General features: G+C 38.1%; 1 protein-coding gene across 1 annotated transcript in view; it reads left to right on the forward strand.

The window, feature by feature from the left end:
• The window catches only part of AIDA (axin interactor, dorsalization associated), a 41,044-nt gene that overhangs the window by 17,590 nt on the left and 8,576 nt on the right, over positions 1-14,878 (forward strand). Inside the window, exons 5-6 of the mRNA XM_036852264.1 lie at positions 3,329-3,392; positions 3,636-3,742. Coding sequence (XP_036708159.1) covers positions 3,329-3,392; positions 3,636-3,742 — 171 coding nt within the window. The remainder of the gene's footprint in view (positions 1-3,328; positions 3,393-3,635; positions 3,743-14,878) is intronic.

Genomic DNA, 14,878 nt, shown 5'->3' on the forward strand with positions numbered 1-14,878 from the left:
ACTTCTTACTCAAACTTGTCCCCCCGTGACGACCCCATAAACCGTGAAGTTCCCCTTCCATTAATTCATCTTTGAAGGCCCCGAAGAAATCCCACCTTTCTCTGAAAGCTTTCTGTGCTTTCCCTAGCCATAATTAAACTCTACTTCATGTCCTTTCTAGGAGCACTTTTTAGAGCCACCATTGTGGTCTGCCCTGTATTATTCTCACTTATATTTATTTCTCTCCTCAAGAAGATTGTGAATAACCTATGTACTTTCCCCACAGAGCCTCATTCAATGCTTTGCCTGTAGTATGAACTCGGCAGATTTTTAAGTTGAATGTCTTCAGGGAATCTTCTCACATACTTTAAAAAATAACCTTTCAGATGGGAAGCACTTGCTCATTTTTGCCTACCACAAAAATGAAAAATGTCAGCCACAAAAGAAGAATACATCTGGGGTGTGTGTCTGTGAGATTTTTAGAGTGTCAGCTTCCGGAGGGTTGCAGGGCCTGCTCCGTGACAGCAGGCTGGGAGTGCTGAGGTCTTACCAGTAGAGGGTGGGCCTGTGTGTGTGGTTTCTACTGGATGAGCCACTTAGTCCCCCATGGTGGTAGACTCCATGCTCATGCTAATACCTTCCATGGAATTATAAACTTGCTTCTCTCTTCTCTAAATCCTCCTAAAATATCAATATTAGCGTCAGAAGAAAAATCCTATGTAAAGTTTATGTAGAACCCTATTTTAAAAGGGCGTTAGAATCCCTGTTATTCCATAGTTGGTGAAAATGGAAACCTATCCTACATTTACAGAAAGGGGGAAAGGAGCTGTTATTTTTCTTCCAAAATTATTCACACAAATTAAATATCTGATATACTCTATACTTATAAATACAAAATAAGGGAGAGGCTATTATTCCAAAACAAACATTTCCTTTTCAAAGCATTGATACCTAAGGAAAGAAAATACTGTTTAATTCTTCTGTTATAATACAAATTCAATATATTCTTAATGACTAATATGATTTTCAACTTTTTAATTGATGTTGTTTTGTACATACTTTAAGGTTTGATTTTTCCTTTTTATTATTAAAATGTGATCGTTTCTGATATGGATATACATGATCTTTTTTTTTGGTCACCCATTCCCTGTTCTCAGTATCTAGCATAGTACTGTGTAAGTGATTAATTCAGGGGTCCCCAACCCCTGGGCCGCAGACTGGTATTGGTCTGCGGCCTGTGAGGAACCAGGCTGCACAGCAGGACGTGAGTGGCCGGCGGTGAGCGAGCGAAGCTTCACCTGCCGCTCCCCGTCGCTCCCCGTCGCTCCCTGTTGCTCCCTGTTGCTCCCCGTCCCTCCCCGTCGCTCCCCGTCGCTCGCATCACCACCTGAACCATCCCCCCTCCCTCACCCCTGGTCCGTGGAAAAATTGTCTTCCATGAAACCGGTCCCTGGTGCCAGAAAGGTTGAGGACTGATGAATTAATTGATATTTGAGTTGAATGAATAGCTTACAAGGAGCATTCATGCACCAAGTTTAGAGAGGATAGTCTTATAATTTTAAAAATAGTCCTTCTTAGTGAGATCTGAAATAACAGGATTCTAGTCAGCCAGATAGGGAAAACTATGGAGAAATAAATTACCATATAATAATGTAGACTTATACTTTTATGGTACTTTAAATGTTCCCATGCAATTTCATATACTGTGTTATTTAATTTAATTTTCTCAACAGTCTGGGAAGGAAATGGTATTCTGATTTTAGAACTGGGGAAACAGAGATTCAGAGTAGTTACGTGAATGCTCAAGTATTAACATCACTGTAGGGCTAAGATCTGATTTCAGATCTTTTGCTACTTCCCCCTTGCTTATCAGACTTCAGCTCTACATTCTATTCCTTGAACAAGCTCCTGCCCCAGAGCCTTTGTTGTTGCTCTCGCTTGTTCTCTAATTCTTGGAGAGCCCTTGCCCCAGAGCTACTTGTGGACATTTCCTCTCATCCAGGTCATGGCTCAAATGTCTTCTAGCAATTCAGGTTTGAGAGGCCTACCCTGTTCACCTCAGCTGAAGTTATCCCGCTATTCCACGTACACAAGCATCCTCTGTGTCCTTCATTACACTCATCGCAGTCTTAACATTATCTTGTTTATTTGTTGGCTTATTATTGTCTGCTTTTCCTGACGAGGATCTAAGATCCATATATGAGGGCAAGAACCCTCTGTCTCTATCACTGCCATATCTTTAGCACTCAGTGCATGTTTGTTGAGGAGAAGAAAAAGAGAGGAAGAATGAGGGTAAGAGTTGGAGAGGGAGAGAGAATAAGAATGAGTGAGAATCTAGACCCAAGTCTCAGACTTCTCTCCCCGAAGGGCTTAGTAGGAGTGCATATGTTAGAAGAAGTCTGATAAACACATCCAGCTCCGATTGGAGTAAGGCATATAATTGCAACCTGTACACAGGGATTTCCTTTTTGGGGATGACAACATCCATACCTATTTTAGCTCTCAACTGCAGGACTCCAAAATTAGAGAGACTGAATAAAGTTGAGTATAAAATCATAGAAATATTTTGGGTTGCCCAATTAATGCTATTACTTCACCTTCATATAGTTGCAGGTAGTTACTGGGAATCCATAAGACCAGAGATGAAGCACTAAGTTACATACAGCACCTCTCTTTAAGTTTACATGCCAGGATATAGTCACTGACTACAACCATAATACAGGAGGTGGTACCATGTTGTTTGAAGACTTCTCTTGAGGATAAATCCCTCTTTGTGTGTGTGTGTGTGTGTGTGTGTGTGTGTATGTATGAATAAATGTACATATATGTATGTATATATTACACATATGTAATAAACTATGGTAAAATGCGTATGAGAATTATAACCTCACTACTATAAACTTTACTAGTTTTACGGAGTTGAGGGGAAGTCTAATCAGGACGTAGAATAAGATGTGCTCATGTCCCTCTCATTGGTCATCTTTGACACCCATCTTTTAATTTATATTCTCCAGGGAGGAGTTACTCTCTTCTCTGGTGCCCCATGTCTCACCTAGGACTTTGTACATAGAACTATTTCGGGGTTCATTTTCCATAAGGACTCTGAGGCTCTAGAAGTTACTCTCCTTGGAGGTCTAACAATACTCTGAAATTACTGGTACTTGGAGTATGGATATTTTCATTTTGCTAAGATAGTCAATGGTTTGTGGCTCTGGATGATGATAAGATTGGGAATTTTTAAAGATGTATTAACAGGCATAGTAAAATTGACTAAAAATCAGTCATTGACAATAAAATTGTTTATTTTCATTCATGAGATAATTCATATGTCTTTCTCTTTTTATTCTAGTCCTAAAGAATATTCTTACATATAATAAAGAATTCCCATTTGATGTTCAGCCTGTCCCCTTAAGGTAAAATAAATAAGCACCAATATTTGTCTTCTTATTCTATCATCTTATTTTATACCTATTTTTCAGAGATTTCTGGATGTTTTGTATCAATGTTGGTTTACTGATATCATTAGTAGTAACATATTAACATTTTATGTCAGCATTTTTTATATCAACATCTTACCTAGGAAATGAGTAGCTATGTGGCTTCTCTAGTATATTTAGTTTTGTAGCTCACTCTTTTTTCTGTCCTTTCGCATGTAGAAGAATTTTAGCACCTGGTGAAGAAGAGAATTTGGAATTTGAAGAAGATGAAGAAGAGGGTGGTGCTGGAGCAGGGTCTCCTGATGCCTTTCCTGCTAGAGTTCCCGGTGAGTATCACTTGTTAAAAATATACATTACTTAACTCAATACAAGGTCAAGGTGTTTGGAACTTATTTTGGTATTTGCTAGTAGAGAGTAAAACCTCTCCAGGGTTCATGCCAATCTTAAGCAAATGGACATGTTTTGGGCAGTAGCTGTTTTATAAGTATAGTCTGAAAGTATCTTACTATCTGTTTTGGGGTCCCAAAGACCACCCTCGGGTTCGGAGATTCACTAGGAGGACTCACAAGACTCAGCATGTGATTGTACTCACAGCTGTGATTTATTCCAGAGAAAGAATACAAAAACAAAGTCAGCAAAGGGAAAAGGTACACGAGCGAAGTCTGGAGGAAACCAGGTGCAAGCTTCCAAGAGTCCTTTTCCAGTGGAGTTTCCAGTGGAGTCACATAGCTTGTGCTTGATTCCTCTAGTGACAGATTGTAATGACACACGTGAAGTGTCCACTAGGGAAACGGGATGCACATTAGAGACTCCATGCCCAGAGCTGTTACTGGCGGCTGATCACATAGACACCCTCTGCCTAGCACTGACCAAAATTCCAGACTCCCAGAAGGAAAGCAGATAATTCAGCATAAGCCATGTTGTTTGTAAAAATAACTTAGGCACAGTGACCATTCTTATCAGGGGATAGTAGGAACCCTCCCAAAACCCAGATTCCCAGACTCTAGTCAGGGGTCAACCTTGTACTCAGGCCTTTCTAAGAGTAACCGTCTCAGGCCTGCTATGTTAACTCTTTACTGTACACTGTTGTAAGTACTTCTTTAATTAATCAAATTGTGGTCATTAAAACTGGACCCAGGGAGAATGAATACTGAGCAAATGCCCTTTTCTTCCCGTCTTGTTTTAGGAAAGCAAATAATGTATGGCAAGGCTTTTTTGTTTACAGAAGATCTTCCCTCTCTGTCAGTAACCTAGGCAGGCACCCTGGATAAATTTCTTGCCTCTCCCAATTACTGTTTTACTCTGTTCTGTTCTTATACAGTACACAGTTTTCATTTCTGGTAAATTGTAATAGTTCACTTTAGTGTAATATGCTGATATATTGTGATGTATTTTAAAATAGAAGCCAGAAGCTTTAAAATACAGTTAGATACAATTTATGTGTTATCCTGATAACTTTCTTGGTAATAAAAGTACAGGCAGACCTTGGAGATGCTGCAGGTTTGGTTCCAGACCACCACAATAAAGTGAGTATTGCAAGAAAGCGAGTCACACAGATTTATTGGTTTCCCAGTACATATAAAAGTTACGTGTACACTATAGTCTGTTAAGTGTGTGATAGCATTATGTCTAAAAAAGCAAGGTACATACTTTAATTAAAAAAATACTTTATTGCTGGGACTTCCTTGGTGGTCCAGTGGTTAAGAAACTGCCTTCCAGCGCAGGGGACTCGGGTTCAATCCCTGGTCAGGGAACTAAGATCCTACACGCCATGGGACAGCTAAGCCCGCGCGCCGCAACTACTGAGCCCGTGCACCACAACTAGAGAGCTCGTGCTGCGACTACATAGCCCACGCGCTCTGGAGCCCACGCGCCACAACTACTGAGCCTGCACGCTCTGTAAACCGTGCTCCACAACTAGAGAGGAGCCCGTGTGCCGCAGCGAAGACCCGACGCAGCCAAAAATAAATAAATAAACAAATATTAAAAAAAGAAAAAAAATTTATTGCTAAAAAAATGCTAGCCCTCATCTGAACCTTCAGCTAGTTGTAACCTTCTTGCTGGTGGAGAGTTTTATCTAACGTTGACGGCTGCTGACTGATGAGGGTGCTGGTCGCAGAAGGTTGGGGCAGCTGTGGCACCTTCTTAAAATAAGAGCACAGTGAAGTTTGCCACCTAGGTTGACTCTTCCTTTCACAGTTTCTCTCTAGCATGCAGTGCTATTTAATGGCACTTCACCCATAGTAGAACTTCTTTCAAAATTGGAGTCAAGTCTCTCAAGCCTTGCCACTGTCTATCAGCTAAGTCTATGTAATGGTCTAAATTTTTTGTTGCCATTTTAACAATCTTCACAGCATCTTCACCAGGAGTAGATTCCATCTCAAGAAACCACTTTCTTTGCTCATCTGTACGAAGCAATTCCTCATCTGTTAAAGTTTTATGAGATGGCAGCAATTCAGTCACATCTTCAGGCTCCACTTCTAATTCTAGTTCTCTTGCTATTTCCACCACATCTGCGGTTACAATGGTAACATCAAAGATCACTGATCACAGATCACTGTAACAAATATAATAATAATGAAAAAGTTTGAAATATTGCAAGAATTATCAAAATGTGACACAGAGACACGAAGTGGACAAATGCTGTCGGAAAAATGGCGCCAATAGACTGGCTTGCTTGCTTGACGCAGGGTTACCGCAGATGTTCAATTTGTAAAAAATGCTATATCTGTGAAGTGCAATAAAGTACTACAGTAATAATAGAGATATTCCCGTGTTTATGATGCCCCTTGGGGAGGAGGCATTATGGAGTTGGAGCAACATAGACTTGAACCAACAGACACTGGGCTTGAGTCTAACCTCTGTCCATTACTAGTTGCACCTATTCTTAAACCAGTTTGAACCTCAATTTCTTTATGTATAAAATGGGGTGATAATCATGCCTAACTCATAAGGTTCCTGTGAAGACTAAACAAGGTACAGCATATACAGCTTTTAGCACAGTACCTGTCATATGCTGAATGTTAGTGAGGTGATTATTCTCATCATCATCTTTCAATGGAGATAACAATACCTACACTATAGGATTATTGGGAAAATTACTGTAGATGGTAGCTTTTGTTGTTAATAATGTTTCTTTGGTATAGGGCATTATTCCTAATGTACCTTGCTTTATGAAAAGAGAGATGTATTTTTCTTGTTTTTGTCATTTATGTAGGAAATTTCAAAATTGCTGAGACGGTGAGAGAAATTATCTCGCTGTTTTACTAACTGAATAGTTGTTATTCCCTTTGCAAACCACATATTATCATTGCCGTAGCTTCCAGTACTATAAATTTCTATCTGACTTGGTTGTTTGCTCGCTTGCTGTACTTCTGTAGCAAACAAGATCTTTAAAGCAGATGATGTAAGCCATGAAACATACAGATCAAGGTTTTTATGAGGTTCAGGTTGCTGAGTTGAAAAGGAAGAGTTCTGCCGTAAATTAAATCCATTTGCTATGTAAGAGTAAGCCCAAACTGAATAGATTTTTGTAAACTGATATAGCATTGTGGTATTTCATTTCAGAGGTACAGAAGGCTTACTGAACCCTTCTATTCTCTGAATTTCTTTTTTGAACGAGTACATGTAGTTTAATTAGCTGTTTTTAGTTTGGGGTCATTATTGTCCACGACCTATAGGTGTCATTAAGAAATAACTCATAAAATTATATTCATTGACATCATCAAAATAACAAGATGGCATTTAACCTTTCACTTAACTGTAAAGCAGGAAAGGTTTTATTTTCTTTGTTTTTCTGCGAGAATCCAAGATTTTAGTTATGCCTAGGCTGTGTCTGCGTTTGGTGGCAAGATAGTTCTGGGAATTGTTGTGACTTTTTATTTATTATCTTTGTTTTTATATAAGTTACTGAACTGTAAGTTTGTTGTGACTTTTTTTAAAAGTCAGGTTTATTGAGGTGTCACTTACATATACAACATTCACCCTTTTTAGTGTGCAGGTTTATGCGTGCTGACAAACGCCTCCAGGTCTGTAGCCACCACCGCTGTGAGGCTAATGAGGAATAAGGTACGGTGTGCAGGTGTGGTAGGACACAGAATCGTTTCTTCCCATTTAAAACCGAAAGTGACTTTTTAGCCAGCCTTTAATGGGGGGAGGGGGGGGGAGGTAGATATTACCTTACCTTTTTTGATATTAATCTTTTTCCTTTTCAAAATTTAGAAAACTCATATGGCAAACATCATAAATTTTTGTTAAATAATTGGATTAAGCCAAAGTAGGATTTAATTCTTTTAAAGGTAGGCTTGGTAGATTTCATTTAAATCAAGGATATAAATTTATAACCTGTTTTTTATGGCCTAAAAATGTATTGACATTGCTGAATATAAAGCTCTTAAAATCATAAGCCCAAGAAATATGAATAAAAAATAGCCAAGACACAATTTTCAAGTTTTTAAAAAACATCTTTTTACTGAATGACGTGATTAAACTCAAACATAGGCTTAGCAGTTTCAAAATTATACAAATGTGTTGTTTTTTTGAGCCCTTATATAGGCTTAAATATGCATAAAACATGTTTATTTTTGAAACTAAAAATAAAGAATGAAATTTACCTCTTCAGCGTGAAACCTGTGCTTGGGTTTTCCTGCACAAGTACTCAATTCTGAGTTGAACTTGAGAAATAAGCAAACATGAATTTCATTTTCAGCTGAAATGAAGTTTTTTCTTGCTCACACATATAAGAAGTTGAAAATTGCAGCAAAATGTTCATTGCTTTCCTATGACTATCAGGGCATCCTTCTTTCACAGAAATCCAGAGCATGCCTAGGGGCACAGCGGTGAATATCATCTCAAGGGTACGGTTAGACCACAGCTCGCTAAGTTCTTTTTCTTCTCCAAAAGTCTCAAGTTCTCAGGCTGTGCAGAAGAATCAGAGAAAGTGTTCCTCACCCAGGCATTTATTAGTATATAAAGGGAAGGAAAATACTCTTTGATTTTGTTCTCTTGTTCTCCAGACTGGTTTTTAATAAGATGTAAGACTTATTTATATTTTTTCTCTCTCTCAAGCCCAAGCAGTCGTGGAAATATTTCAGGATTTCCTTTTGCAAGTTAATTCCTTTTCTTTTAAATCCAAGAATCCTGTCACTTGAAGTTAAAGGGTTTTCTTCAGAGCTTTGCAGAGACTGGTTCATATGAAATGTCTGCTAAGTATGCTACATCCTGCAGCCTTCATCTTCAAAGCACCCAGCAACATCTGGCCTACTCTTTTTTGAAAGTACTCTGGCAATTCAACCTTTCAACTCAGACACCTGTGGGGAACTCTTCCTTGCTTGCTGTAGGGAATGATGGATTGCCCTTTTTAAACTAGCATTTCTACATGAAGCACATGCCCACTGACTCCTTCTAGACTTTGTGGATGTGTGTTTATTATTTTTTTTCACAAAATATGGTAGTGACACTGGTATACTCTTTATGTATGCAAACAACTTCAATCATCTATAATTTTAATTTCATAGACCTAGATACAATATTATTTAAATGATAATGGCCCCTAAGATTTTTTTTCAAACTTTTAAAGCAATTTTAAACACGAACAAACGTCTTACAGTTTTTCAAACTCTTTTTCGTGAAAGCTCAGAGGAACCCATTTTCCTCAACTGCTAGACAATAAATTACTTGCTAAAAGAACTTGTATGTGTATTTTAATGTTTTACCACAATTTCTACCTCTAAATTGAATTCAGTATTTCAAAACAAATAAATGGTCCCTCCATAACTTTTTATCTACCTGCAATGTCATTTGCAAAGATTATCTATTGCCAGAATTTGAAGACACTTTTAATGTGTTACCTATCTACCAAATATTGAGGCTTGTTTGATCAATATCATTATCTTAAATCATGTTTAAAATTATCCCAGAATAACTAAAGTATTTTTCTTGAAAGAAAAAAATGCTACTTAAATGCAAAGTATTATCATGTATGTCCTTTTTTTTTTATCATGCTTTAGCAGCACAAAGAAATGTGCACTTAAAAAATTTTGGATGACAGGGATTTCCCTGGTGGTTCAGTGGGTAAGACTCTGTGCTCCCAATGCAGGGGGCCTGGGTTTGATCCCTGGTTGGGGAACTAGATCCCGCACGCATGCTGCAACTAAGAGTTTGCATGCCACAACTAGGAAACCCGTATGCTGCAACTAAGAATCCGCATGCTGCAACTAAGAAGCCCACGTGCCACAACTAAGACCTGGTACAGCCTAAATTAATTAATTAATTAATTTAAAAAAAAAGAAATTTGGATGACAGAGAATCTGAGTCAATAGTACTAAATATGTGAGTTTAGTTACAAGTATTATAAATTTAAAGCAATGAAAACTAACAAGATTATGTGTATTATCACATATATATGATATTGCTTAGTCTACATTTTGGACACCTGATTGAACTCTGCTCTAAGTGTGGATAAAAAATTAATATACTCCTTGTTAATGATGTTTAATTTCCGAAGCACTAAGGCAAAATAAGGACCAACTCACCTCTTTTTTAGAACCAACGCCCGTGGGAACATCTGTACAATATCACATAAAACGTCAGGTAAATAAAGTTACTTAATAAGCAAACTCAAATCACAGTGTTTTCAAAAGATACAACCCTCAGTAATTATCCAAAAAGGCATTGCCTCTTTAGGAGTCTTGTCTAGGTGATGATATACTACTGTTTTGGAACAAAGACCATCATGCCATTTTTCGTTTTAGACCAGAAAGAAAAATCGTGTGAGGACAGGGTCTTAAAGGATTTCATTGACTTCAGTTTTCATGTAACCTCTGTTTTCTTCTGTGGACTTAACACACAGACTCCTGGTCTCTGGGCTGGTGGTCCATTCCTAGTCTGGTTCTCTGAAATCTCTCTCTTCCAGAGTGTCTTGGCCCCATACAGAGAACCAACCGGTCCACGTGAGGAGATCCTCCTTACGTTAGGTTCTGCAGTGTTATCAGCTTCCCTAGGAACAGAGGAGTTGTAGGTGAAGGACGAGGGGCTGCAGCTGCTCCTCCACTTCTGCCCCCAGGTTCTTCAGAACCTTTTTTTTTTTTATGATTCCATATATATGTGTTAGCATACGGTATTTGTTTTTCTCTTTCTGACTTACTTCACTCTGTATGACAGACTCTAGGTCCATCCACCTCCCTACAAATAACTCAATTTTGTTTCTTTTTATGGCTGAGTAATATTCCATTGTATATATGTGCCACATCTTCTTTATCCATTCATCTGTTGATGGACACTTAGGTTGCTTCCATGTCCTGGCTATTGTAGATAGAGCTGCAATGAACATTGTGGTACGTGACTCTTTTTGAATTATGGTGTTCTCAGGGTATATGCCCAGTAGTGGGATTGCTGGGTCGTATGGTAGTTCTATTTTTAGTTTTTTAAGGAATCTCCATCCTGTTCTCCATAGTGGCTGTATCAATTTACATTCCCACCAACAGTGCAAGAGGGTTCCCTTTACTCTGTTTATTTTAAATGGCTATTAGAATCCCAAAATATTAGCACCTTGTCAATGGTTGTGATTTGTAGTTAAGTGATTTTTTTAATGTTTCTGGAGCCATAGCTGCGTTCATAAATTGTCTTCCACAGTTGATGCACTATGGAATAGGACAACTTGGATTACTGGTCCAAATACAACGTATTGATAGATAGTTTTCATCATCAAGGTGGACTTTGGTGTGTCCCCTATTGCCCTAGTGCAGTAAAATGACCCTGGAGCTTGTGATTCATTGTTGTTACCTTATCAGAATCATCTGTAGGCTTAGGTTTGGAATCCTCCTCTCCTAGCTCATACCTCTTCTTCAGAAGCCACATTGAATCAAATTAATTCCCCCCAGTTTTCTTTGACAGCAGTAGGACATGTTTGCTCCAGTTGGTGGTACACTGGGGAGGTAGGGCAGGTAAATCCGAAGAGGCTGACAGCACCGGGCTGCCTTCCTCCATGCACTGTAGAGCTTACCAGCTGCCAGTGGCTGCCCCTTTCTCGCATGAAAAACTAAAAATGGATCCAGCCAGATGAGCGTGGTCCTACTGCCCATTGCCATATGAGGCTCAAAGACCCGTAATAGAGTTGCCGTAGGGACTGCCCAGTCTCTGTCCATCACAGTGAACACGCATTGCTCAGCGCACAAAGTTCAGGTGGCATTTATTCCTTCTTAATCACTCTCTTTTGTGGAGCTCCTAGCCACAGCTCTAGCACACCCCTAGGATTCTGCAGAAACCTGGTTGAGAAATCCTGGTTTAGGCAGTTAGCTGTATGGCCCCCCGAAGACATCCATATTCCAATCCCCAGAGCCTGTGAGCATGTATGTTACATGGCAAAGGGACTTACGTTAAGGACCTTGAGATGCAGATTATCCTGCAGGTCCTTTTTAGGCTTTGTGGACAATTAAATTACGAAAGTGGCAAATGGGACATGGCAGTTAGAAGCATGGACTCTAGGGTCAGACTACTGTGTGATAATGGACAAGTTACCTAACTTTTCTGTGCCCCAGTTTTCACCTTCTACTAACTAAATGGGACTGACATTAACACCTATATCATAGAATTATTGTGAGGATTAAATGAGTTGACACATATAAAGGATTAGAACATTGCCTGGCACGTAGTTAAGTGTTCTGTAAGCATTGATTATCTGTTGTTTATGCAGTGCTACCACATAGAACATTTGTTATTTTTGATCCTTGCTCTAGATTTAATAGCAAATTATTTAGTTCTAGCTGGAAAAGCTTAGTCTATACCAGATCATGTATGATAATTTCTTTTCTTATCCTGATTACAGTCTTCAAGTTTTACAAGTGTAGTTGCTTGTTCTCCTATTACTTTATATAGTTGAATATTTTAATTGTTCATTTAGAAATCTTCTTTTAATGTAGTGCTTTGATTTCTGATTATCATATGGTTTTACCTTTGATACACAAACATGCTACCTTTCTCATCTAACCCAGGAGCTGCAGGTGGTATGGTATTATGCTCGTATTTTATCTTCTTTCACGCACATGTCATATAAGACAGTGCATCGATACATATATAATATATATTATCTAGCCATTTGTTTACTAGAACATAATATAACCTTTAGAGCTGTGAAATTCATTTATTTATTCAACAATACATTAATTCAAAAAAGATCTGTTTATTACTAATGCCAAACAATAAAAAAATGAGTGGTTACCCAGACTTGTCTTTCAAGAAGCTTGCTATGTAGTCAACAAGACAAAGCCAACAGTACATAATTATGGTTAGAGATGTGCACGGTGTATTATGGATGAGCAAAAAAAAAAAAGGCTAAGGGATTTCAGCACAGGTAATCTAGCCTGAACTGACACTCCGAGTGTGTAGGAGTTGGTCATACAGGGAGAGAGCACATTGGAAACCATCATGAAATGCCTTGAATATTCACCTTTTTATGTCATTTGTAGTCTTCATTTTATAGTCAGCTTGCAGATACTCTTTAATAGGTGTAATGAGGGTGAAACTGAACCTTCATGATGGAATGTTTTCATGCTACCTTGAATTATAGAATAATGAAGCTGAATAAATTAACTTGCAGCTTGAAATCACTGCCTTTGTATTGAATTGTTAGAAATATATTTAGTAGTTAGATTAGATTTTAGTGTGGTCTGAGGCAAAAAGGTTTGTTGGTAATGAGGAAAGAAATGTCATCCCATTCATTCATTTCAACTAAAAGAGCTAGACAGTTATAGATTATGAACTGATTCATCCAAAGGTAGAAACCAGTTTTAATGTTCACTTGGGAAAAACATAGTCTCATTATCATTGACTTTGAATATTGGATAAGAAATCACCTTTTGACTGTCAAAGAAAGAAAGCCATAGTCAAAGTAAAAAAGACCAAGGGGCTAACATCCTTAATATATAAATAAAAATTTTAAGTTTTGACAACAAAGACGAACAAGCATATTAAAAGACTGGGCAAAAGACATGAACAGACAGTACACACGTACATACAGACACACAAAGATGTACAAATAGCCCTTAAACATATGAAAGGATACTCAATTTATAATAAGAGACATGCAAATTAAAACTACTGTTGCTTAGGCTGTGACAGATGCTCATTCATCAGTGGTAGGAGTACAAAATAGTACAGTCCCTTTGGAGGGGAATTCAGCAATATTTAACAATAACAGCAGAAGTACACATTTACTCTTAGGCCCAGCAATCTCACTTCTAGGAATTTATTCTCAAGATACACCTCTAATAATATGAAGAAAATATTTGCATATACGCCAGGTTGTTTATTATGGTGTAATCTGTAATAATAAAATATTAGAAACAACCTAACTGCCATATGTAGGTTGGCTGGATAATACTATAGAATACTATAGATAATAATCAGGAAAATCTCCATGAACTGATGATTTTTCAGAACATATTGTTCAATAAGTAAAATATATCAAGGCAATTCACATTAGCAGATTAAGGAGGAAAATCTCATAATCCTCTGAATAGATGCAGAAAGGTTTAAATTCTAAATCTCTTCCTGATTTTTAAAAATTCTAGCAGACTGAGAACAGAACAGTTCTCTGGGTGTTCTCTAAGGGATGCTTTGAGCCAAAATCATACTTGAAGCATTCCTTTTCAGATCAATAACAAGACATAGTGCCTACTATGACCTCTTTTCATCAGTGCACTAGGACCGAAAACAGAAATAAAAGATAAAAATTATTTGTAGATTTTATGAATATGTGTGTAGAACATGCAAAAGCGCCTATAGGTAAATAATCAGAAATAGTAAGAGAGGGGCTTCCTGGTGGTCCAGTGGTTAAGAATCCACCTGCCAATTCAGGGGACACGGGTTCGAGCCCTGGTCCAGGAAGATCCCACATGCCGCAGAGCAACCAAGCCCGTGGGCCACAACTACTGAGCCTGCACTCTAGAGCCCGCGAGCCACAACTACTGAAGCCCGCGCACCTAGAGCCTGTGCTCCACAACAAGTGAAGCCACTGCAATGAGAAGCCTGCGCACCGCAACGAAGAGTAGCCCCCACTCGCCACAACTAGAGAAAGCCTGCGCACAGCAACGAAGACCCAACACAGCCAAAAGTAAATAAATAAAATAAAATTAAAAAAAAAAAAAGTAGGAGTTTAGCATGGTTCCTGGATGTAAAATCTGTACATGAAAATTGATTCTATACACTTATTGTGATCATTTTGCAATATACAAATATCAAATCATGTTGTATACTTGAAACTAATATAATGTATGTGAATTGTACCTTGATTTTTAAAAAATTATGTACCAAAAAAGAATTGATTTTATCTCTATAAACAATCAACAGTTGCTTAGAAAATGAAATAACATTTATAATAATATCAGAAAATATCAATATAGTTTAATAAATCCAATGAAAAGTATAAGACCCATGTGAAGAAAGCAGTAAAACTTTATTGAGAG

The sequence above is a fragment of the Balaenoptera musculus genome, chromosome 1 (genome assembly GCF_009873245.2).
Source record: "Balaenoptera musculus isolate JJ_BM4_2016_0621 chromosome 1, mBalMus1.pri.v3, whole genome shotgun sequence".
Classification (NCBI taxonomy): Eukaryota; Metazoa; Chordata; class Mammalia; order Artiodactyla; family Balaenopteridae; genus Balaenoptera; species Balaenoptera musculus.